Below are 26,807 nucleotides of genomic sequence, written 5' to 3'. Positions count from 1 at the left end.
GTTTTAGTTTTTTCTATTCAATTTTTTATTTTTTTTTGTAAGTATTTTACATAATTTATATTTTTCCTTGTTCTTTGTTTTTTTTTATATTTAAAATTTAATTTTATTTATTTTAATTTTTTTATTTTTATAAAATTTTTATTTTTATTTATAGTATTTATTATATTTATTTATATTTTATTTATTTTTTATTATTTTTATTTATTTATTATTTGTTTTTATTTTGTTTTTCGGAATTTTTGTTTTAATTTTTTTTCTTATGTTTAATTTTTAAGTTATTTACATATTTAATATTTTTTATCCATTTTAATTTTTAATTTAAATAAAATCTTTGTTTTTATTTCGTTTTTTTTATTTTTTCATATTTTTCATTAATTTTTTTATTTAGTATTTTTTACATATTTTTATTTAAATTTTTAATCTTATTTATTTTATTGTTTAATTTTTTTATTTTTGGGAATTATTTATTTTATGTTTATTTTCTTTTAATTTTTTTATAATTAAATTTTAATTTTTAATTAATATTTTTTATTTATTTTTTTCTACTTTTGTACTTCATTTATTTTAAATATTTTTTTTAATTATTTTTGTGTAAAAAGAATTTAAAATAAATAAAAATTTATTTATTTCATTTTATTTTTATTTAGGTTTTTTTCATGATTTGTTTTTCGTTATTTTTTTTTTCTTCTTTATTTGTGTTTTTAACCAAGCTACCAGTAATTCCAAGCAACGAAGTTCACATAACGCTCGGATGTTGCAAATATTTTATTCTATATACACAAAAAACACATAAAATTTGTATGCTTACATAATATATTAGTGGCTAAGTACATATAGTATATACATACATACATACATTTGGTTAGTTTTTAGTTTAAGTAATGCGTATAAGCTTTGATAACATCGTAACACTTGAAATATTTGCGGTTTATGTAAATACCGTTGTGCATACAAATTGAAGCAACTTCGATGTACATACATACATACAAACACAATATTTGTTGCTTCAGCTACGTAGTATTTATAAATTTTTGAATTTCGGCATAAATTGTATGAAAAACACCATGTACGTTGTTATAGAGCCCACAATCTGAAAATTTGAGAATTGTTTGTATTTGTAAAGATTAATTATTTAAAGCTGTTTAAAGAATATCTAATAGTTTTTGGGTTCTTGTGTTCGAAGATGAATACATAATTGAATGCTATAACATAATAGGGGTCTTCACAGCGATTTGTTGTGCTCTTAATTGAAAATTTTACAAAAATTTTTATTTCAGAAATTATAGTTTAAAGAAAGGTCAAACGAATACCACTTTTTTTTTTATAATTTTTAAAGCATAAAAACTATTTTTAAAAAATTTTGCAGAACCTAAGTGAATTCGAAATGCAGTACATCACAGGTTATTGTTATTGCAACGATAGAAAACCCTGACAATCTGAAACTGTTTCGGTTAACTAGATTCTCAGCCACTTAGCTATCGTGGAATTGTTATAACGTTGCTCAAAATTAGTCGGGAATACATATAAAATGAAATTTTTCTATTTAGAATGTTTAGCAAATCTAAACAACACTTTCGGTAGACATACATACATATGTACTTACTATAACTTCTTCAAATAATATCTAATGAAGAAATGAAATCTGGTGTGATGACCCCTAATGTTTGCTAGTTATTCTTTGAAAACGTAACTTCGAACTCAACGCTGCCAAAATTTATTGTTTTATTTTTGGTTTTATTTTTGTAGATTTATGTAATTACTCGTCCACTTAAATTGCTTTATTTTTATTTTTTTTTTTTTTGTAAACTTACACTGACTAGCATTTTTCCATCCAAAGCGGATATACCCAAACCATCAATACGAATTTTCTGATGTAATATTTGTAGCGAGAAATTTTGTATCTGCAAATAAAGAATTCCACTTTAACACAAAATCTCAAAACTTTAACTGTTATGAGTTTGTAAGTAATACATGGAAAATCTGCGTTTTTTACAGCAAGCTCCTTGTAAAAGAATTCTTTGCTAATATACCGGCATGTGCTAATTTGCTCTTACTTTCTACAAGATGCGCACACAGTTGAGCTCATGTTCCACAACTTTATAAAAAGGCACCCAAATCACTCCTACCCATCGAATCCCCAAAACCCGACCTGCAACAATCCCATGCTGAACAAATAGATGAGTTATCTAGCCACGTACTACTCTATCTATCATTTACTGAGTATGCTTTGCCAGAGGTTTGTCACTGTGAGTAGCGTGTGTCTGAACAATATAGAAATACCGCCACTAGAATGGAGTACCTTATAAGGCACCTTCAGTCCGCTGATGTTGTAAGAAGTTCTCGAATTAAGAAAATTTGAAACGATCATCATTCTCACACTGAAGCCAAGGCACTAGAGGCTCCGCTACTTATAGAATAAACTCAAAACCTAATATTTGTCTCTTGGTATGCATTCTACTTTCCGGAAAACCCCTGTATATAAATCAAATCACGAACTCCAACCAAAGCCTCTTTTTGCAGGAATCTTTCTGATTGTTCTAAGCCAATTTAAGATCCTCGTCATCGTCACTCAAGTATAAGCAACTAACTTCATCTAAGCGAAGTCCCAGTGTCCTTACTCTAAACTCTATATTTTCCCAAGGTTAGATTTCAATGACCACTTCCAGGTGAGGATATCATGTAGACATGAATGGAGCAGATGTTTAGGATGATGCAGCCTCTATCTATACCAACGGGTCCAAAATGAACTGAGGGAGAGGTGCATATTCCTCGAAATCCATCCCTCTATCTGACTACCAAATTCAGCAGGGATCTTCCAAGTGGAAGTACTAGGTATAAGAGAGCCTGAGCTGCTCTATTGAATAATTACGGTATGATCAGAAAGCAACCATATACACAGACAGCCAGACTGAACTGTCACTTATTAATTCCAGCATAGTTAACAATTGCAGAAAAGCTTTACGCTCACTTATTACATAGATCCGCAAACTGTATTTTCAGATTTACAGCTATTATAACGGGGCATTGAAAGTTTGGAGAAGACGCGCTAAAAATGGGTCTGCCCTATAAAAACACTTGCCGCAGCTAGCTCTGTGAATGCCCAGCTCTAGCACAAGCCAGACAAAAAACACTTGGAATACATCAGGAATCAAACCTTGAATAGCTGTCTCCAAAAAACATAGCGGACATAAGCAGTTTCATTGAAAACAACAAATGGTTTAGCTCAAAGATGAAACGAGATATCAATATTATAGAGGTCCGACTTTTTCAAAGTGGGAGATGCTCGAAACCAACATCAATACAAAAATATCTCCGATTTTACATCCTAAAGTTTTATGCATGCAAATATGTAACCCGAATTTCTCTTTCTTTGATAAATCCCGTTGTTGGATCGACAAGGATTTTTTTTCAAGCGCAGCCGAAAGGCACCAACGCCAAAAGGAGTACTTTTTTAAAGCGTGACCATGAGGATTGTTTAGGGATTTTGAGTGCGGATTTTAATTTTGGTATTTGAAGCCTAACTCCATGAAAGTTTCGATAAATTTGTCAGGGAGTCTTCAGGAAGCTTATACTTTAGATAGTTATATCAAATAAATACCTGAATCGATATAAGTGAGTTATCCACGGAGCTCCGAATGTTATGCAGTTCAAATGCTATGAACTTCACCTGAAGAAAATTTCATGCAATTAATTGCAAAAACCATAAGGAAATACAAAGGTGTATATATACCTCGTTCATGCACTTTTGTGAGGTCAATAAAAGTGCTGGAATCTCTAAGTACGCCGGCAGCAGCAATAAATTTTCTGTAAAAGGTTAGAGAAAATTAAAAACTGTTATTAAATCAGATACAATTTCTTAGATAAATTAAAAAATTGCACTTTTATCTGGTCTAGATGACCTATAAATAAAGAAACACCCTTGAAAAATAGCTAAAGGTCGAGGTCGAAGTCGATGTTGAAATATTAAATACTCTTGTCGCCTCCGAGTTGCAGTAAACGACACAGACACTGTCAGGTAAATGAGAACCAACACATTATTGCAGCCTCCTAAACTGATCTCGATACCACAAATGTATAATGGACATACATACATTATCGAATCCTTCTTCTTCTTTATTGGTGTAGAAACCACTTACGCGGTTATAGCCGAGTTAACAACATCGGGCCAGTCGTTTCTTCTTTTCGCAAGGTAGCGACAATTGGAAATTCCAATCGAAGCCAGGTCCTTTTCTACCTGGTCCTTCCAACGGAGTGGAGGTCTTGCTCTTCCTCTGCTTCTCCTGGTGGCTTCACTTGTCATGGTCGTCATCAAAGGGAGGGTCTCTCATCCGAGGCTGTTTTTGGCTGTTCATTGGAGGGGTTTTTTATGTGGCGGGTCCCAAACCCAACGGGATGCTTCGCCTACTCACTTTAGCTCGCCTTCAAACGGATGTTCTTAGGTTACCCAGAGGATACTTGGTCAAAGACCGGAGCTGAGCTGCTTGAACCATATGTAAAAGAATCGTTTTTGCCCACTCCCACGTGAATGGCGATCAGAGAACTTTCCTCACTTGCGTGAACTTCTACACATGCCGCCATCCTCCATATTATCGAATCCACTACTAGAATAATCGCTTAACTGAAAGAAAATATTCGGCAACACCTGAAGAAGCCGCAAACTCTTGAACCCATTAAAAGAATTAGAATCCCTGTACTATGAAACCTTGTCGTAACATAAAGAGAGAACATGAGAGTTTAGATAAACATAATTTACGTGAGTACCCAAAATTTGCCAGCCGGAACTTTTGTTCAAAAACATGAAGTACGCATCGACGACCACTCGCACATAAATCATCAGCAGCACCGCCATGGAGGACATGCTAAAGGCACGCTGAAAGTAGTAAAGCATCTCGTAGATACGTTGGTAAACCAATTGCTTCTCGGCCAACTTGTGACGCACGAAGCGCTCAAAGCCCGCGAAGGGTACTATGCGTCGGGCAAAGCTAGTATACGCCGCTAGCAGACCGATATCGTGACGCAACTTCTTCAGTTCATGTCGTATAATTTCGATATGTAATATTATCTGCATATTCCGAAAATGTGCCATATAGATGAACGGTGTAAACATCGTCCAAAACAAGAGCAAATTTCGATTGACTGGGCGCATGATGTGGAACACCACCTCGATTGACACATCAAATAATGTAATGCCGTAGAAAATATACAGAAAGCGTCGATATGTCTGCAACTGGGAACGCCAGTTGTCGTTATTGCCTTTGAATTTATCGGCGGTTATTTTATTTAACAACGCGTATCTCTGCCAAAAGCTCCGAAGCGCATGACGGCCCAACACCGTCTCCATATAAATGACGAAAACCGTCAGCTGGGCAATGCACACCTTTAGCACATCGTTGAAATAGCCGAAACGATTGGCGGTGTAGAGAAATTCAGCGGGTCTGAGAAGGGTGTTCACCGTCGTTACGAAAAATAAGAGCAAGAGAAGTACTGTCAAAGTGACCAGCCGCTGCTCAGTGACTCTTTGTACTTTCGCGTGCCCGTGCAGAGAGGCGTCGAAACAACCGATTAACTGAAAGAAACGTATATGTAGACGCACAACGGAGGGCACTTGTATAGCCATTGCGAAGCTTTCAACTCAACTGTGAGCTGTGTGGTGGTAAATTGGAAAGTGTCGTGAATCCACCGAAGCATGTCAATGAGTGATAAGGCATTGTAAATTAGTGTAAGGACATTTCTCACAACAGATTGATGCAGTTGATACGATTGATAAGAAATGAATAAATAAATATATCTATTAGTAACAGAAGATTTTTTTTTGACTAGTTTGAGTAATGATTGGGATACCAATCAGTTTGTATGGAAGCTATATGCTATAGTAATCCGACCTAAAGAACTTCTTCGAAGATTATACCGTTGCCTTTGACACTAACCCATGCCAAATTTTGTGAAAATATGAAGTCACTGTCCTTTAGCAATAAACCAGACTCCCTTCAAGCTTTAGAAGTCAATATTTAGCGTACTATTCATCACACACGATTTGATTTAGTGAAAAAAGTACTCGAAAATCGGGTTCATCTAATTTGTTCCTGCAAAAGAAGTTGTGGCGGCCATTTGAATAATGTTACCACTATGAGCAAAAAATAGTAAGACTTTGTTCATAATTTTAAAATGCCTAATTTATTCTTCGAAAGCTATGTCGTCTCGCTCAAAGTAATCCCTCTTGGTTCCAATACACTTCTGCCAATGTTTTTTCTAATCCTCGAAATAGTTGTTAAAATAAATTTCCGGAATAGCCTTCAATGCGCGTAGTGATTCACGTGATTTTTAAGAAATCGTATCACTCTTATTGGAAAACCCCACAGTATAGTCAATATTTTCACAATTACTTCATTACGACATAAAACCCCATTTATGTACACACAAATTTATGGCATGTGGAGGCAATTATGGGTTCAAAACTTAAAAAGGTCGCTGTCTAACTTTATATTAGACGAATCTGTAAATCTAATTAGACCTCCACTTATCGAATAAATACAAGATTGTCAGATTTTAAATAAGTAACTTTTCATTACATTACCTATATACTCAGGCTGGGTTTTCGTGTGAAACGAGTACAGCGTGAAGTATGCGTCGACGACTAAACGGACGTACGTCATGAGAAGGACAGCAATGGTTGAAATGCCAAGGGCCTGTTGAAAGTAGTCGCACATTTCATAGATACGTTGATATATCAGCTGCTTCTCAGCTAGCTTTTGACGTACGAAATCTTCGAAACCCACGAAAGGCATTGTGTTACGTGTAAATCGGGTATACTCCGCCAGCAGGCCAATGTCGTGGCGCAATTTCACCAGTTCATGATTTATAATCACAATATGGAATATGATTTGCATATTCCGCAAATGTATCATATATGTATAGGGTGTGAACATAAGCAAAAACTGTAGCATATGATCGTCCTTCGCACGCATAACGTAATATATAATCTCTAAAATCAAATCAAACACTGTTATACCGTAGAAGACGTAGAGAAATCGATGATATGCTCTCAACTGTGAGCGCCAATCAATTTTCATTGGTTCAACTTGTTGATTTGATGCTGGATTTAGCAACGCATATCTCTGCCAGAAGTGCTGTAAGGCATGCCGACGCAACACCGTCTCCGTATAGATGATGGCCACCGTAACGTAAGCTAAGCAAACTTTTAGCGCATCTACGAAGTAACCAAAACTTTCACTGGTGAAGAGGAAAGCCGACGGATGTACAAAGGTATTTATGAAGACGAAAGAATATATTAGCAAAACTAGAACGGTCCAGGCCACTAAGCGTTGTTCGGCAAGTCTCTTCTCTCGCGGCTGTGTCTGCCACGAAACATCGCAGCAACCGATGATTTGAAACAATCTCGAGTGAAAACGCACCACGAAGGGAACCTGCTTGTGCATGGCAAAGTTCGTATAGCAACTGAATGAAGTCGCTGCGGTTATCGCCATTGACGGCTCATTAATCAAAGAATGCAATTAAAACTTACTATTACTATTACAAGGAGGGATGTATACATAATACGGATACATGAAATACTAAATAAAGATAATTTGCACGACAACTCATTACATTAATTAGTCGCACAGTGGTGGAGTTCCTCAGGATAAGAGGTCGTGTTGTAAATTAAGTTTTTACAAAGTATCTGGAATATCCTGAAAATTTTGATTTTTTCAGATTTTAGTTACTTATACTTATATAAACCTAAGCTTTATTCAAATAGAGTCGGTTGTAAAGAAAATCGTGCCACATCGGCGCTCAGGATTTATGAAAATTTCAATCCAACCCTAAACTCTCTGACACTTTACCTCCCCAGTCAATTAAATCTGTCCGGAACTGCTTATTGGTTATTCGTTTTACTATCCGCAGCCTTTGTCCTGTTCGGTGGTCAGTTATTGGTAGGCTATAAATAGAAAAGTTCAAGAGATTATCAATCCAGAGACGTTGTCTAGGTATCATGTCAAAAGACGAATCAATCAACAACTTTTTAGATTAAATGAATTTTCTTTGCCTTTGAAATCTACAAGAGTTTTTTCTTCTTCTTTTTTATTGGCGTAGACCCCGCTTACACGGTTTTAGGCGAGTTTACAACAGCGCGCCAGTCGTTCTTCCTTTTTGCTGTTTGGCGCCAATTGGAGATTCCAAGTGTAGCCAGGTCCTTCTCCGCCTGGTCTATTCAACAGAGTGGAGGTCCTCCTCTTCCTCTGCTTCTCCGACAAGTACTGCGTCGAATATTTTCAGAGCTGTAGTACAGCTCATCATTCCATCGAATGCGATACTCGCCGTTGCTAATGCGCAAAGGAGCATAAATCTTCCGCAGAACTTTCCTCTCGAAAACTCGTAACGTCGACTAAGCAGATGTTGTCATCGTTCATGCCTTTGTCCCAGGCAGGTATTCCCCGTAGGAGAATAATGAGTGACTTATAGAGTTTGGTCTTTGTTTGTAGAGAGAGGACTTTACTTCTCAATTGCCTACTCAATCCGAGGTAGAACCTATTGGCAAGAATTATTCTGTATTGGATTTCGAGGCTCACATTATTGTTGGAGTTAATGCTGGTTCCAAGATAGACGAAATTATTTACGACTTCGAAGTTATGACTGTCAACAGTGACATGGGAGCCAAGTCGCGAGTGCGACGACTGTTTGTTTGATGACAGAAGATATTTTGTCTTACCCTCGTTCACTACCAGACCCATTTGCTTCGCTTCTAAGACATGGTCAAATGGGAGCCATGTCACGAGTGCGACGACTGTTTGTTTGATGACAGGAGATATTTCGTCTTGCCCTCGTTCACTACCAGACTCATTTGCTTCGCTTCTAAGATGGATAAAGTGTGAAATTCCTCTGATCACAATTTTCAACTAATTCTTTTTAAGCTCTTATACCCTTCGATAAAAGTCTCATGTAAATGTAATGTAAACATGTTAATAAACTTGAACACCTGTTCTTAGCATTTAACACAAAACCATATTTTATAAATCCAACCCACTGCCGCTGCTCCGGAGCAGGCGTCGCCAGCGCAGTGTCGCTAAGTTTTCGACAATCAACGGCGTTAGCAATTACTCAGTTAGTGTCAGAAAAAGGTGATTAGCATCGCGGACACACTTTGCGACAAGTGGAACGAACAATCAAATTAATGGAATTGTGAAATGAATTCATTCTTCGATTGCGTCGAACCAATCGCAAAGTCACGCTTGCAACGGCACTAACAACTGTCAGTACGAAGCTAACGCGCGGCTATTGCAAATCTTTGGATCGCCAATAAAATAAGAAAACAACTGGATTTCGAGTGGTAAAAGCCACTGTTGCATACCGGCAAACATATGTAAATATGAAGCAGCGCAAGACCACCAGCACAAGCCTTCAGCAGCCGGTGCGATTGAATACCTTCACCTTGCTATTACTGCGCCTGGGCCAGCTGTTCGGCCAGTGCGCTGTGCCATTGCGACGACGGTGTGACCTCGCCACGGTCAACCAACGCCCACAGCCCGTCAGCGTGTGCCAGCAGCGATTCCTGTTGCTGTGGCATTGTTTGCATTTGATAGTATTTTTCTTGGTGTACTTGTGGACAAGCGTCAATCACGATTCGATACTCTACAACACTGACAGTTTCGGAAAATTTAATGATTTGCTCAAATTGATTGGCATAATTATATCACATTTCGTAATACTCACCGAAACGATATTGTGTCGCCGTCAAATGCAACAGTTCCTCTTGGTCTACACACAACTCCATTACAAATGGCATGGTTCTGCTGGCGGCCGTGCCGAATTCGGTCTTTACCGTATTTTCTTTTGTCGAAGTAGCATTTTCATTCTGACTGTGATTATAGTTGACGTGGCTTACATACGAGAGATAGTTAGAAATCATTTGCGGATAAAATTTTTCACACCCTTCATACCGAGTGGACTGATTTGTAATCTTCGTACCGTGCAAATCACGTTCTTCATGGAAATATTGCGCATCGAGGTGGAACACTTGAATAGGAATGTTGAACGTTTGGTCTTATTTAGCGAACACAACGTCCGCGTTAAATTTCAAAAGCGCGACCAATTCGTACGGAAAATATGCGCTGAGCTGCAGGCCTTCATGGAATGCTATCAGGATATTTACGAAATGTCTACACTCTTGAAAAAAGCTGTGGGTAGATCGATGACATGTAACTATATTAAGGATTATGTTATGATCTTATCCGAATGCTATTGGTCTTATTGGATGGTTTACAACGGAGAAAACATTACTGGTAAGTCTGACTTTGGAATAAATGGATTTTTATATGTTTGGATGAAACTTTTTTGTAAATATTTAGAACTGTGATAATTTTTTTTTTTGGAAAGAAAGAGCCATGTATAGAAGTTCCCGCAAGTGAGGAAAGTTCTCTTCACTTGGGAGTGTTCAGAAACGGCTCTTTTACATATGGTTTAAGCAGCTCACTACTTCCGGTCTTAGATTAAGGGAAGCCATAAAACATCTGCTTGAAGGCGAGCTAAAGTGAGAAGGCGAAACATTCCCTCCCCAGGGATGTGCGTTGTTTTAAAGAACCGCCCCATTAAAAACACTACCAATGGAAACAAGAAAACAGCTTCGGATGAGAGACCTCACTCCTCGGGGGAAGCAGAGGAAAAGAACGACCTCCACTCCGTTGAAAAGACTAGGTGGAGAAGGACCTGGCTGCACTTGGAATATCCAATTGGTGCCATATAGCGAAAAGGAAGATCGATTGATGCACTATTGTAAACTCGATTCTGACCACGTATAGCAATAGGAAGGATAAGGATCGACATCGGACAAAATATTGTTCTATAGGAAATGGATGTGGTTGGGATTCGATGTCCCCATTTTACCTATTTTCAAACCTGTCAAAGAGACATTATGCAAATTTTATTAACCAAAAATATTTCAAGTGAGTTAAATAGTTTTTTGTATGAGATTTTCCGTGAAGACCAGGATCCACAGTAAAATTTCTTTACTGATACACACGTAACCTATCCCTTCATCAAATTTTAAGCTTCTGCTGTAATTGTTCGGAGACTTGTATAACTTTTTCTTATAATGTGTTGTATATTTTTATATGTCTGTGTGAAAAGAAAATTATTTTTTTATTTCTTTCATTTCAGAGTACCTTCTAATTATTCCATCTGCCGCGTCCATCTCTTTGCTGTTGATAACGTCACGAAATTGTATGCGTTCGGTAGGCGGTTAATTTGACAATAGTTCGGTTACATATGAACATGCATGAATAATGAAAAATTGCTATATTAAGTACACCAATGAAGCGCTTTAACTTTAATACTCTTCTCTTTGGCACAGACAAATTTCCTGGCACACAATATACACAAAATACGACATGACATTGAAGATTTCAACATTTCAACACGGGTAAGTTTAAGTTATAGACATATACATATGTATATATCTATGTATGGCACATTCGTGTCTATCTATGACGCCGCGGGCTAATCTATGTACAATCACAACAAAATTAGTAATGAGACTTCACTATTTGATTTTTTAGCTACAAAGCTTCGCTTTGCAAATGCTACACCAGCAGATCATCATCGACGGCTTTGGCTTCTTCGTGCTGAATTGCGATATGGCAAGAGATGTAAGTCGAGATACAAAAATTCTTTTGTGTAACAAACAAATTAGAAAGCAAAAAAAAGTTTTTTTTTTCTTTTTTCAGATCCTTGGCTCAATAGCCACTTACATGATCTTCTTTATACAATTTATGCCCAAGTTCAAAAGCTTCTAAGCCGCTGAATGTTGGCCACGTATGTACAAAAGCGTGTATAACTTGGATTCACTTCGATTCTTATTACTAGGTATTAATAAGTTTAAGAAGAATGAATATTTTAATTGTTCTGCAAAAAAAATTAATCGCAAAATTTCTTTTGGAGGCGGATTGAACAAATTAAAATAAATAAATAAATAAAATAAAAGATTTTCACAAGAAAAAGAATCAAAAGATTACTTTCGTCTTACTTGCATTGCGGAGATTATGTCCAACGGACTTGTTTTCTAATAAACTCAAGGGTGCTCAACTAGCACTGGAGTTGCTGCTAAGTGGAGCTCCAGGAATACAACAGCGCAACCGGAACTAAGCCTTGTAACCAAAGTATGGCTACAAAGCAGGGAGGAATAGAAGATGCCACATTTGAAGTTGCTAGTAGTGCATTTGCCAGGGAATGACACATTTTTAAGATAACACAGCTAAACCAAGGTATGCGGACAAGCGCCGTGCTATTACCTCTTCAAAAATTCTAGCCAATTTCATGCTTGAACCGCCAGAAGTGGTAGCTGAAAGACAGAGGTCAGCTGAAGGCGCTAAGTCGTCAACCAAAAGGTCCCAGACAAAGGATATGACACTCCAAAAAGTCGTTTCCTTTTGTCGCAGTAATCCAAATTTTTCCAACCAAGAAAGAGAAATTTATTAAAGCTTTCGAGAACTCCAGGGCAGAATCTGGCGAAAGTGGCGAATGTGTCGGATGATCAATTACGGACTGAAATGGAAAATTACCACCTCAAAATCTGATGCTATTGATCACTTATCACCGGAGATAGGTAAAGTCGAGGAAGATCCCATGAAATTCTTGAGTGACGTCGAAAGTATTGATACAAAGTGAGTGCTCTCAAGATAATATGCAGAGAAAGAGTTAAAAGCTCTCTCAAGAGGATGCAGAGTAACGGTTACTGTTGCGTATTTTTCAAATAAATCTTTCTCATAGCAAATTAATTTCTATACCCGGACTAAGAGCACCGAACAACAAATTATATATGGCAACCAAAGGGATTTTACTTGCTAACCTTAAAAAGACACACTTGAACATTCTAAGCAAGCTTTACATATTTTTCAAAAAACAAAATACAGTTTGGGGTATTTGGTCTTAAGGGGATACATGGGTTTGCTAGGGCAAAAAAACATTATTTTTTCAATAACTTTTTTTTCATATAAAAAACCAAATATTTTTTTAACCTTTTTTTATTGTTACAAACATACATTTTTAACAAAGAAATTCTGAAAGTCTTGGATCGGTCATTTCCGGTGACCCCTCGGAAAAAAGATACGCCCGTGTTGGCAGGATAACTCCTTACAGGATCATCTAAAGTGAAAAATATGCGTTTTTTAGTTAAAATCTTAAAAAAAATTGAAACTGAAAATTGGTTTCAGTGAAAATTTCGCGTAATTTTTTTCAAATAGTTGTAATCGAAAAATAAAACCCTTCGTCCAAGTTATTAAGAATTGCATCTCAAAGACCTGTGTAAAATTTCAAGAAGATCAGTAAAGTAGTTCTCGAGAAATCTTGCCAACGGAGTTCAAAAACATAGTTTCGAGAAAAACGTGTTTAAAGACGGCGCACTTAGCCTAGCTAGCCTCGAGCGCACAAGTTCTTAAAGCTGTATCTCCGAAACTATTACTCGGATTAACTTGAAAATTTATGAAAATATTCTTGTAGAATTTAAGAAGACAATAAAAAAATCGATTTTTTGAAACTCGTAAACCCATGTAACCCCTTAAAAAATGTAGGTCGGAAATTTCTCTAAACTCAACATTGGAAGACAACTTTTCTAATTAGAATCCTTTAAAAAGTCACTTTTTTAAGTGAATCCCTCTGGCCACTTTTTTTTCAATCGATAACTACTAAAGTGGTAATTGAAATCCACAGTACAAAGAAACCCTTTAAGTGTTAACAAGCGAAGCCGGCGGCCAAATACAACAGACATTACATATTATCGGCTTTTATTGTTGTCGTTATACTATTTTTTACTATTTTTATTATGCGTATCGATTTTATACGCTTATTTAGCTAATCAACTTAAGACTCTTTCTAGATATGTACATAGCTTACACATATACTATATATTATAAATAATTTCAAATCTATTTACGTATGCCTGAAAGATACATACATACCTCTATAAATAAATTAACATACATTTAACACTTATTCACACTTAAGTTAGTGTGGTCTATATATAAAAGTACATTTACACAGTTATAATTAAAACTAATTAAATAAACGAACTCCAGCGTCGATAGGGTGAATTGCTGAGATAATCTAGACCTTGCACATGACTTGCAGAATAGCTATCGATGCCCGTGTAAGTCTCAGCTGCTTCATGTGTAATGGAACTGTCTTCCCCAACAGGTAGGTACATGTCGCCAATGAAGGGCTTAAAATCTACATTATTAAAGGCATGAGACTGAAATGGGGCATGGAAGTCTGCTGCCTCTTTAATGGGCAAAGTGATAGTTTCTTTGGGTCTTAACAAATCATCTGCCGCTGTGTCTGTATGATCCGCTGACAGTGCCGGAGTATCGTATGGTGGCAAATAAATATTCGTGTTCAGCTTAAAATCAGCAAGTGGACTTGGATCAGCGTTATGCGAGTAATAAGGCGGTTCTATATTGTGGGCAGGCTTAAAGCTATGGTAATCGTTCACTCGTTCTTGATATTTAATCAATTTCGTGTGGGTGAGCGGTTTTGTAGACTTTGTTTGCGTTTTGACTGGGTAATGGTAAAGCTCTATGCTATCGACTGTGTTGCGTAGCTCCTCTTCGCCTGCAGTTGGTGGTAGATATTTCGACTCAGCAATTTTATATAGCTCATTATGTGTTTTCGTTTTATGTTGGCGTTTGTGTTGATGTTGTGGTTGGTATACATTTTTGCTTTTAATTGGTTCCTTGTATTCGATCACTTTATAGGTGTTTATATATTTTACTGGTCTCTTATATGCCGCCTTATCATAGTCATTACTATAACTTTCTGTGTGTTGGCTTAAATGCCCATTTTTATCATCATCAGGTTTCACATATTCAAAATGTGTATTATCTGTTGGAGTTTTAAAGTCCGCTAATAAGATATCCTCCAGTAAATTATCATATTGATTATGTCGTATTTGTGTTCGTGCTGATTTCCGTGGATATTTGCGGTGTTGTTGTTGATGATGATGATGAGTAATTTTATTAGCGGGCTCATAAATTAAGGTTTCGTGAATACTATGTGATATTTCTTCTGGTACATGCACTTTAATGTGGACATTTTCGTAGCCAAATAATGGTTCACCAATGTTGAGGCCAAGAAATTGAAGAAATGAAAACAAGCACTGGGGAGAGAAAAGAGAAAGTAAAAGTTGTCCATGAGTATTAATATTTAGAACACAAAACAAGAAAAAAGTTAACTTCAGCTGCACCGAAGCTAATATACCCTTCACAGGTGTATTTCATTTAGTAACTATGTGTCCAGGTGTATGGAAGCTATATGCTATAGTAATCCGATGTGAACAGTTTTTGTGGAGATTATATTGTTACCTTAAGCAGTAATTCATGCCAAATTTCGTGAAGATACCACGCCAAATGCGAAAGTTTTCCATACAAGCCCTTGATTCCGATCGTTCGGTTTGTATGGCAGCTATATGCTATAGTGAGCCGATCTGAACAATATCTTCGGAGATTACATTTTTGCTTTAGAAAAAAATGCATACCAAATTTCGTTAATAGATCTAGTCAAATGCAAAAGTTTTCCATACAAGAACTTGATTCCGATCGATCAGTTTGTATGGCAGCTATATGTTATAGTGGTCCGATATCGGCCGTTCCGACAAATGAGGAGCTTCTTGAAGAGAAAATGACGTTTAAAAAATTTCAAAACGATATCTTAAAAACTGAGGGACTAGTTCGTATAAATACAGACAGACAGACAGACGGACAGACGGACAGATCATTTATATATACACTTTATAGGATCTCCGACGCTTCCTTCTGGGTGTTACAAACTTCGTTACAAACATAATATACCCTGTTCAGGGTATAAATATGCCATTAGCTGTGGGTGGATGACGAGGGTGGGGAATTCATATATATATTATATATCCTTTCATACTAAATTTTCAAAAAAATAAAGAAACAGTGCTTGAAAATAGTCGAGTTGTCATTAGAGGATCTCAACATCTCTTATGGATCGACTCAACACATTTTGGTTAATGTTTGGGGTATGAAGCTTTTAAATGGTTTACAAAAATATGGAAAAATGGCCAACACTTGCGCTTTTTCAAGAGCGCTACAAATTTTTTTTTAATAAAACAAAAACGATTTGAGATATCAATGAAAATATTTATTCCTAAGAAAGTACATTCGATGAAATTATGTATGGAACTCGATTTCTTTTGCATGGCCACCACACCACGCTTGCAGAAATCCAGACGTTGAACCCAATTTTCCGCGGTTTTCAAGCAATTTCACCTTCCATATTCGTACCATAGACTTGACGCAGCCCCACAGGGCCAATAGACCCTGTTGGAACCACATACCATATTATCCAAGTTCATAACATCCAATTTGTGTCAAAAATTGTCGGTTATCATGCAGCGGTAACGATTCACATTCACAGTACCGTGCCGGTCTTGATCATCACAGAAGAAGTACGGCCCAATGACGATGCCGGCCCATAAGCCGCACCAATTTTTTCGGAATGCAATGATGACTCATGGAGTATATGGGGATTGCTGCCTGAACAATAACGCATAATTTGCTTATTGACGAAGCCAAACAGTCAGAATGAGCCTCATCGGTTTAGATGATTTTTCGATGAAAATCCGGATCATTTTCAAGTTGTTGCTCACGAACATTCGACGATTCTGGTGGTCAATCGGCTTAAATTCTTGCATCAATTTTATCTTGTAAGGATGTAGGCCAAGATCTTTTCACAAAATTCGCCACAGAGATGCCCAACGTTTGAGAGTGACGTGTGAGAGACTGATTTGGTCAATTGATGGGCTAGCGGCAACAATATGCATGGGCATTTCTTTGTCTCACTGGTACGGGAACATTTTGCACTGTGCCTGTGGATTCAAATTTCTTCACTAGTCGCTTAATTGTTGATCTGTCAGCACGATTATGACGACCATAAATTGGACGTAGCGCTCTTAAAGTGGAGGCCACAAACTACGAATTTCGATGGTAAATTTTAATAATTTCGCATCGTTGTTGGATCGTATATCCTTCAATGATAAAATGGGCAAACCTCACTGAAGAGAAATGTGAAAAGATCGGGAAAAAATATAGCGTCGTTTGCTGTTCCTATTGACCTACTTTTATAGCGTCCCTATAAAAATACCCGATATTAGTTCAGAAGGAGCTCATTTTGAAGGTGATAATAATAAACATTTCTATTAAAATACGGGAAAATGCTGTTTTGATCACTGAATTGAAGGAAAGACCAAGCACACCATGGCTTTATTTACTACTTTTAAGTTTATTTTTGTATTATTATCGAATTGCCTTTACTATACTCGCAAATTATTGCCTTTTTATGATTAAGACGCAATAACGATTTGCTCCGAAAGAAGAATTATTACTTTAGGAAAGCACACAAAATAAGTTCCCCACAAAAACTGAACTGAAATTCGCTTAAATAATTTGAAAGTTTTGTAGTACTATAAACCTTCCAATATTTTGGGCAGTGAAAGATATTCTATAGTAAGTTCTCTTAGCTATCACACTTTAACGATCCTCTTAGTTAATTTATATCAAACTTAATGGTAAAACAGTCCATATTGAGCATCAAAACCGTTCAAAAACTTTTTCATATTTTGGTAGTTTTAAACACCCATAAGAAAAAAATATACATATATACAATTATACATATTTACGTATACACTCAACAACACTTCCGTTACTCACTAGAACACTCGAAAAGTAATTCATCGCGTTTTTTATATGCTCTGCTATAAATTTTATTTACGTTAAATTTTTCGAGATCGACACTTCAACACTTTAACAGTTTTAGCGCCAGCGATCGTTTAAGCCGCTCGCACATTTTTGACAAAGCTTATATGCACATTAGCATGTGGCTCGAATGGCTAAAACTCAACATATTTCAAATTAATTTCCAATTAGTGTTTCACCAGCAACACTCATGACGGCCCAAATATACATAATTACTTGCACATAATAGTAATAAATGGCAACTGCGCCGGCGTTGGTGACCTGTTGGCTCATCTTCAGACATTTCCAAAGTAATCGCGCTAAATTTGCACTTCAACGAAAATTATCTCATATAAGATGATACGTAAACATTTTTAGTAAAGGGTGTCTCGCAAGCAGACATCTCATTTAAGTGGTATGGTAATAATAGGTTGTCAAAAAAGTCTTGCAGTGTTTTCGCTAGTTGGCGCTGAAAGCCCGTAGTTCTTGTATTATTCGTCGCATCGGGTCATGCTATACCTTTTTGGAAAGCTCATTTCACTCGCTAACACGTGTTTGATTGATTATCGTGAGTTATAGCGTCGCAAACATGGAGCAAAATAAAGAGAAAATAAGGCATATTTTACAGTACTACTACGATAAAGGCAAAAATGCATCTCAAGCCGCCAATAAAATTTGTGCAGTTTATGGACCCGGTACAGTTTCCATTTCCACCGCACAACGATGGTTTCAACGTTTTCGTTCTGGTGTAGCGGTGGTCGAAGATGCGCCACGCTCCGGAAGGCCTGTCGTCGAAAATTGCGATAAAATCGCTGAATTGGTCGAAAGAGACCGGCATAGTAGCAGCCGTAGCATCGGTCAAGAGCTGGGCATGAGTCATCAAAAATTCATTTCAATTTCAATAAAAAAAAAAAATCAATAAAAATACCGCAAGACTTTTTTGACAACCCATTATAATATTAAACCCGAATATTACTACAAAAAAACGGAATTTCGGCTGGTCTAATATACGTATTCATGCATTTAAGTTCGGGAAATGATGTTCGGTCGTTTCTAACGAATTTCATACTACAGGTTTATGCATTTTTCTTAGAAAAACATTCGTATTCGCAAATCAAAAAATTAAAAAAGTACTAAACTTATTTTTAATCACCCGTTATTAATTGTTTTGCATGACTTCACAAATGTGTGTGAATCGCTTAGGCTTTAATTACAAGATACATACATACATATGTACATACTACATACTTACGTAATAGTTGATTGTTTTGACAGTTTTAATGATTTCTGCGATATTAGTTATGTCAGACGAAAGTAAATGAAAGTGTGATTTTAACGCTGATCTTTGCCATGGGAAATCATTTTTCCTTTGCAAACAAATATTATAAAGGGTGATTCATTTCGAAGTTTTCTACTTCTTTAAAGAAAAAAACACAGAAACTTCAAATTTAATGGGGAATATTTATTATCATTCGAAAGAACATTCTTTGGCATTATTTTTTTAAGATTATCTCTTTCAAATGTTGACCGCGGCTACGTCTCAGTGGTCCATCCGTTGAGTCAAATTTTCGTTGGCTCACTCGAAACGGGATTACCCGCATAAACTTTAGACTATACATATCCCTCCACTTTTTTGTCCAAAATGTGAAATTATCTGCCCACCGAAGTGTTTTCTCAATAAATACATTAATTGATGCGATATGCGGGATGTGGCGCCGTTTTGTTGAAACCAAATGTCGCCGAGATCGTGAGCTTCAATGTCAGACATCAAATAGTCGGAAACGGAGCGTTAACGGTCGCCATTGACGTTTATGTTCTCACCGATATTATTTTTGAAGAAAAATGAACCAATGATTCCACCGGCCCACAAACCACGTCGTTGTTTTTTTATGGACAAAATAGCAGATCTTGAATTTCTTCATGTTGCATTTACCAACCCATTGAGCCACAAACGGGCTTCATCGCTGAACTCGGAATGTTGGATCTACTTGGAACTTTTCAAGGATTTGTCGAGCGGCTTCAATTCTTGCACAAGCTGTATTTTGTGCGCTTTTAATTTAAGATCTCGATGTAAAATGGGCGAAGTCGTTCCATACGTCAGTCCGAGTTGCTGCGAATGGCGCCGAATCGACTCTCTACGGTCTTAATGTACACTCTAAGCTACGGCTGCTATATTTTCTTCACCGCGTGCTGGACATTGTCTATTCGGTCATATATGTACAATCCAACAATGAATGCTGGGTCTCAAGATAGGTAATAGTGTTCCGAAAAGCACGCTCAGTAGACCGATTATATTTTCGAACGAAAGTTTAACGATGTGTAAAGGTTGTTAAAGCGTAAGAATTTCCATGTTGAAACGCCAAACAATACTGAACAAACATAACATAACAGCTTGATACGACTTACGCGTGATCTGTCAAAAAAAGCTATTGATAAAAGTACCTTTTCTGGAATCATCCGTTAATAGCAAATTCACCATCCCCAAACTAGTATCTGAGGAATCAGTTAGGGATTAATGCCGGCGGTAATCAACGAAAGATAATATATTTTACATTTTATGCAAAAACTGTTAATACAAAACTGGATCTGAATCTAAAAAATATCAACATTTATACCTCTTAAACTCTAAATGTCTCTTAAACGAAACGTATTTATTACCATTTGTCTTAAATACAACAAATTACTCAATATGTACCTAATACGCTATGTAGCCATAATAAGTGGCGAGAAAACTAATCAAATATAATATTTGAAGTTGATCGTAGTTAAATCGTAACTCGACATTTTAAAGTTTTTTCACCCTGGAACGACGATGATTTTGAAAAATACTCTGACAAATAATCTTATGATCATTAAATCATTGACTGTGATTGAGTGCTAACCGATTTCTAAGAATGACTTAATAGACTTAGCAAGGCAATAACTGTAAAAGTATGCTACTATACAACGAATACCGTTTGCTAGTATCGACATGTGAATAGCTAAATCCATAAAGTAGTGTATATGTATATATGTATGTATATACGATATTTCAATGAATGAATTGACAATTTCAAATCATTGCAAACGTCATTCTAAAAATGTTGTAGAGATGTCAGTGAGGTGAAGTTTGCTCTTACGTGAGTCTATTTAGTGATATTTTTGCACGTGATTTGTTCGAGTAAACAGATTTGTAAGGCTACTTATTGGTTGTTTGTCAATTAATGCATCGTCAATGATCACGTAATTCAGACATAGTAATCATTAAGTTATTTTATGAATTGGTTTCGTCAGCAGCGTTGTCAGATCGGCGAATTTTTCGAGCCTACAAGAGGTCGTGAGGTTTTATATGCGGTTTTCAAGATGTACCATGATTTTTTCCCTTCTCCTACCATCTCAATGGTTCTGATTCCACGATATGGCAGTTTACACTTCCATATTTTATAGATATGTGTATTTTGATCTATAAATTTTATTTTGATCTAAAAGTACTACATTGTAGTAGAAACTACGTTAGTGAAAAACTCACGAAGAATCAATGTAGTGTGCGTTGGTGTATTATTGTGGAGCAAAAACTAGTTTTCGGCCCATAATTTCGATCTTTTTTTACGAATAGCTTCGCGCAAACTGCGCATAATGCTCAAATAGTATTTCTTGTTGACATTTTGGCCGGATAATTCAGAGTGCACTACATATCGACTTAACCTTGATTTTTGGCCGTAGTTTTTCGGCTTCGACTCACCTTTGCCATGATATTCAGCTGATTGATCGTCTGTTTGTAAACATAGATCTAAGACTCATCGCCAATAATAACATCCTGGTAGTCGGAAAACATCGTTTGACAGACGTTAACACAGTAAAATTAAGTGATTTCGGATAAATCTTTCACTTTTCAAAGGCTCAAATGATCTTTCAAAATGGTTTTCACTGATCTTTCCGATATTTCAACGATGCCGCCTGAATGTTAATCATCTATTCTCAAGTACCAATTCTTTTATTTTATTGACGTGTTGATCGTCAGTTGATGTTGATGGTCGTCCTGAACCTGGTATGTCGCCAAACCGTTTTCGACCCTCTTTGAATAATTTGTACCAATCGAAAACACTTGTTCGCCACAAACAATTTTCACCGAAGGAATTTTCAAATTTCTGAATATATCCTAAAAACCGAATGCAATTTACTTCAGAAAGACGCGAAATTTAAATTAAAGGATCATACTATTTTTTCCCCCACAACAGGTATAACAAACTTATGTTCAGTTAACGGTTGCTTGTAACACCTCAAAATGCTCCTTAACACTCTGACAAGTTCAGTGAAGTACGGGTATTTGCATGATTAAATGTACGGTTCCCCCGAATTTTACCTTCCACCAAAAGCTGCGTGCTTTGAAACTGAGCCTCTTGTTAAACTAATAATTAAGTTTTCAAATATGTATGTTACTACTTTTTGAGTAAGTTACTAGAAAACATGAATGTTTTTACCGCATGTAAATTTGTATTTATGAAAAAACAAAATGGTATCAATAAAGGTGGGTGTTATTTTGCCCAAAATATCATTTATGTCACGTTTTAACAATTTCGTTCGTTCGAACCAAAAACATATATTGTTACACTTAGGGAAATAATTAAAAACATTTTAAGGGATAACACAGTCATATATTAGTATATAAAAGGCTGATATGTAAAAATGGAAATTAAGAATTCTTTGTTTTGAGTCATTCACCCACAATATATTATTCAATCGAACAGATAATATACACCATGGAATAGCACAATTCTTTTTGTGAGCATAACGGGTGTATATTTGGAACAATGGAATTTCCAAGAGTGATAACTGTCAAACAAGCAGACAGTTTAGACATTTGTCTTTTTTACTCGGTTAGAAATTCTCTTGTATCTAGAAATAGTTAATTTCAAGCACTGGATGAACCCATGCAACCTTTGGTTTTTTGACAGGAACTTTTGGACAGTATGAGATACCTATGTGAAAGTTTGACTTCATTCGACTTTGTTTTGTGGGTGATGTCTAGCCAATGCCCTATGCAGATCAGCTGTGACTGACCAATGAGAAATCAGCTTTCGACGGGCTCTTTGGTAGATGAGGCCGGTTTTATTGTACAAAATGTAAAACCCAAAATATTAGCAATTTCATAAAAATTGCTGAGCTTTATTTCAAGTAAAAGTTATATAACTCTAAAAGGCAACCTTGGGAATACTAACGGAGGATCCAAGTAGAGGCACTTTTTTCAATAGTTTTTATTGACATATTACGCGTGAATCGTGTGAAGCTGTCATGTTATTTTTGTTCAGTATTGTTTGGCATTTCATCATTGAAAGACTTACCGGAGAACAACGTTTACAAATCGTTCAACTTTATTTCGAAAATTCACGTTCTGTAAAGAATGTGTTTCGCGTGCTTCGATCAACTTTTGGTCAACATAATCGGCCTACTGAGCATACTATTCGCAACAGCCATCTTGAGAACCAGTATTTATTATTGAATAATATTCGACCGAATAGACCACGTCCAGCACGCAGTGAAGAAAATATGGCAACGTAGCTGAGCGGGTACACGAAGACCTTGGAGAGTTAATTCGACGCCAGCGCTTTTTACGTCGAGATCTTAAATTGTAAGCATACAAAATACAGCTTGTACAAGAACTGGAGCCGCTTCCCAAGCGACATCGTTTTTGAAAAGTTTCTGGAGGATCCGATGATTTCGAGCCAAATTTTGTTCCATTTATGGCTCATTGGGTAAGTAAATAAACAAAATTGCCGCATTTGGGAGGAAGAGCAACCTGAAGAAAGTCAAGAACTGCCATTTCATCCAGAAAAACAGCGGCTTAGGGTGATTTGTGGACCATGGGAATTATCGGTCCATATTTCTTCAAAAATTATGCCGTCGATAACGTAACCGTCAATGGCGACCTTTATCGCATCATGATAATCGACTATTTGATACCTGAAATTGAAACTTGTGATCTCGGCGATATTTGGTTTCGACAAAACGGCACCACTTCCCACACATCGCATCCATCAATGAATTTATTGAGAGAATACTTCGGTGACCAGAAAATTTCACTTTTTTTGCCGGTTGATTGCCCACCAAGATCGTGTGATATCACACCATTAGACTTTTTTCTGTATGAATATGTAAAGTCTAGAGAATATCCGGACAATCCCGCTTCGATTCAGGTGTTGGAGCAAAACATCACGCGTGTCATTCGCCAGTTACCAGTCAAAATGCTCGAACGAGTCATCGAAAATTGAACTCAACGCATGGATCATCTGAGACGTAGCCGCGGCCAACATTTGAAAGAGATAATTAGCAAAAAAATTAATTCCAAAGGATGTTCTTTATAATGATAAAAAACATTCCTCATTAAATTAGAAGTTTCTGTTTTTTCTCTAAAAAAGTATTGGACCTCAAAATGGATTACTCTTTATAATATATTATATCAGTGGGAAACGTTATTAAACAATAGCCTCATTTTTCCCAAAAAAATTAAAAGCTCTAACTCATATTTACACTTAGAAAGCAATATTGTCTCAATAAATTTTATCGCTGTGACATTAATTCACAAAATTATATTAATTACATGAAGTAGACACTTTTAAAATGCAAATTCACTCACTTATATATGCATGTATGATTTTAGGTACATGAACAATATATACCTAGATATATGTATGTATGAATATCTGAAGTTTAACAGACGCTAAAAACACTCATCTTTTTGTCACCTAATATTGTAGAAGCAACTATTTCCTTACTTTTGTTTTATAGCGCACTCCGTTGCTTATCATTATACGCATATAAATACATATGTATATACATATGATATATGTACATATGTTTTTATAAATTCCAACGAGTGCTTGCAATGCATCTTTATAAATGTCGTGTGTAATCAGTAAATTAGAATTAGTCTCTTGTCTCTGTAAATAATTTGTTTGAACGCTAGACTTTTCAAAGGGTAAGAGTATTTCATCTTTATGGTGATAATATAAATTTCCAAACATTCATACATAGATACATATATGATATAGTAAAGATTATTCAAATTTTTTGTAAGGAACTTTATTGCAATCCATTGCAGCAAAATTACAAGCCTTGTAATTCAGTTAAAATTTTACAGTGTTTACACTTTTGTTGTTGGAATCAAACAATGCATTTCTTTTATAACCTAAATTGAGTCTATAGATTATATATTTGTGAGTCTGTCGCCACTCAGCAAGCCATTTCTGTAATTAAAATCCATTAGTTGTTCTGAATTGAGGGTGATGTTAAAGGCCAGTAAATATTCCCTAAACAATTTTGTGGAATTAGTAGATCCTACTGCCGGTTCGTAATAGTAATTTGCACCAATTAAAGTGGGATAAGCCACGGTTGTGCGAAAAGTATGGGTCAGATTGTGAAAGAGGACAAGACGAATATACAAATCATGTCCTCAAATAAACAGTCACCACATTCGTGAATTGGCTCACATTTTGCTGTTGACAGACATTTTCGTTTATCTTGGAACCAGCATCCAAACCAATAACAATATCAGCCTTGAAATCCAACGCAGAATAACACTTTCCATTTGGTGCTACTTCGGACTGAGTAGTCAATTGAAAAGCCAAATCCTCCATCGACGAAGAAAGACCGAACTCTATAAGTCCCTCATTATTTCCGTCCTGCTACATGGTCCCGAGGCATTGACAATGATATCATCTGATGAGTCGGCCTTGGGAACGTTTCGAGAGAAAGATTTTTCGGAAGATTAAGGTCCTTTGCGCATTGGCAACACCGAATACCGCAGTCGATGGAACGTTGAGCTCTACGAGATATACGACGACATTGATATTCAGCGAATCAAGAGACAGCGGCTGGCTAGGTCATGTTGTCCGGTTGAAGAAGGGCCTCTACTCCGTTGGTGATACTAGGTAGAGCAGGACCTGGCGGCACTTGGAATCTTGAACGACTGGCGTGCTGTTGTTAACTCGGCTATAAATGCGTAAGCGGTATATGGAAAAAGTGTACCAAGGAACTTGGTTCTTTGTCGCGCTATTGAAATCCTACTACTGCTCTTTCTAGTACTTTTGCACAAGAAAGAAATGACTTCTTTCTAAGAATATAAATATTAATTACGGTTCAAAACCAAAAGAAAAATTGCAACCCTGTTAACCTAAAAAATGGATCTAAAAGTATTGCACCAGCTCGAAATGCACGCAACCACTTCTACAAATTCCAAATAAATGAAATAAACGAATTGTTTACTGAGCGACATTTAATTGATTTTGAACTATTGCATTGTTTCCTTCACTCGCCAGCCTATTGGAAGTTCAAAATCAAATCGAGCGCCTTTGAAATATGATCGTTTGGGGCGCTTAGAAATGCTTTGTCGGCGCTTGTTGCGTTAATTCTACAGCTTAGAGCGCATTGGGGGCGCTGCAAGTTCTCAGAGCATACAAAAACACATACTTACATATATACATATGTATATAAATTAATATATACATACATATATTAAATATGACTCAATGGCATTCACATGTAACGCTTAGGCTTATAATATGTGCGTGTGCGTGTCTTTGCATGAATATCCGTGCGCATGCACCCCCACAGCGGGTTGTCATGTCAACATTTGAACTGTTATATGTTATGGTCACGTGCCTATGTCAATGCAAAAGGCAAACAGTTATGCATACATAACTACTTATGTGTGGTTTTGTGTGTGTCAGCAGCTTTGCGTAAATTTCAATAGTTAAAAACCGCTTAACGGTAACGCAACTAAATATTGAGCACAACCACAAGCGCAAATAAACATTGTTGGCTTCTCCTAGAGTTGGCAGCGGTAACAGCTTGAGCCAGCCCCAAACACAGCACATACACACCCACAAACACACCCGTAGTCACAACAGCAAAGCAAACACAGCTATCTTCGTAAGCACTTGAACAGCCCCAAATCGGCGACTATTTCGCTAAGGTAAGTGCACACGCACACATATATTCCCATACATATGTATGTGTGTGTCTATGTGTGCTATCGCTGAAACGATTTTCGTTATCTTTTTATTTTGTAGAATACTTTCAAGCAGTAGAACA

The 26,807-nt window shown here is 36.5% G+C and overlaps 3 protein-coding genes across 3 annotated transcripts; 1 reads left to right on the top strand and 2 right to left on the bottom strand.

Annotated features, from left to right (window-relative positions):
* Positions 1 to 1,021: 1,021 nt before the first annotated feature.
* On the bottom strand, positions 1,022 to 7,436 carry LOC120773633 (gustatory receptor 8a-like). The gene is made up of 5 exons (XM_040102641.1): positions 6,575 to 7,436; positions 3,731 to 3,804; positions 3,599 to 3,667; positions 1,812 to 1,901; positions 1,022 to 1,090 (listed from the first exon to the last, which is right to left on the bottom strand). The coding sequence occupies exons 1-5, from the start codon at positions 7,434 to 7,436 to the stop codon at positions 1,022 to 1,024; spliced, it is 1,164 nt and encodes a 387-aa protein (XP_039958575.1).
* Positions 7,437 to 9,263: 1,827 nt separating this feature from the next.
* LOC120775185 (gustatory receptor 8a-like) lies at positions 9,264 to 11,929 on the top strand. The gene is made up of 5 exons (XM_040105240.1): positions 9,264 to 10,277; positions 11,152 to 11,225; positions 11,345 to 11,413; positions 11,550 to 11,639; positions 11,718 to 11,929. Exons 1-5 carry the CDS (start codon positions 9,365 to 9,367, stop codon positions 11,784 to 11,786), a joined length of 1,215 nt encoding a protein of 404 aa, XP_039961174.1. The 5' UTR covers positions 9,264 to 9,364; the 3' UTR covers positions 11,787 to 11,929.
* A 2,115-nt stretch (positions 11,930 to 14,044) lies between these two features.
* LOC120773632 lies at positions 14,045 to 16,557 on the bottom strand. Its single transcript, XM_040102640.1, has 2 exons — positions 16,426 to 16,557; positions 14,045 to 15,139 (listed from the first exon to the last, which is right to left on the bottom strand). Exons 1-2 carry the CDS (start codon positions 16,555 to 16,557, stop codon positions 14,045 to 14,047), a joined length of 1,227 nt encoding a protein of 408 aa, XP_039958574.1.
* Positions 16,558 to 26,807: the final 10,250 nt, after the last annotated feature.

The sequence above is a fragment of the Bactrocera tryoni genome, chromosome 4, assembly GCF_016617805.1.
Source record: "Bactrocera tryoni isolate S06 chromosome 4, CSIRO_BtryS06_freeze2, whole genome shotgun sequence".
Taxonomy (NCBI): domain Eukaryota; kingdom Metazoa; phylum Arthropoda; class Insecta; order Diptera; family Tephritidae; genus Bactrocera; species Bactrocera tryoni.
Note: the sequence above shows the minus strand (reverse complement) of the source record. Positions and strands in the feature narration are given on the sequence as shown.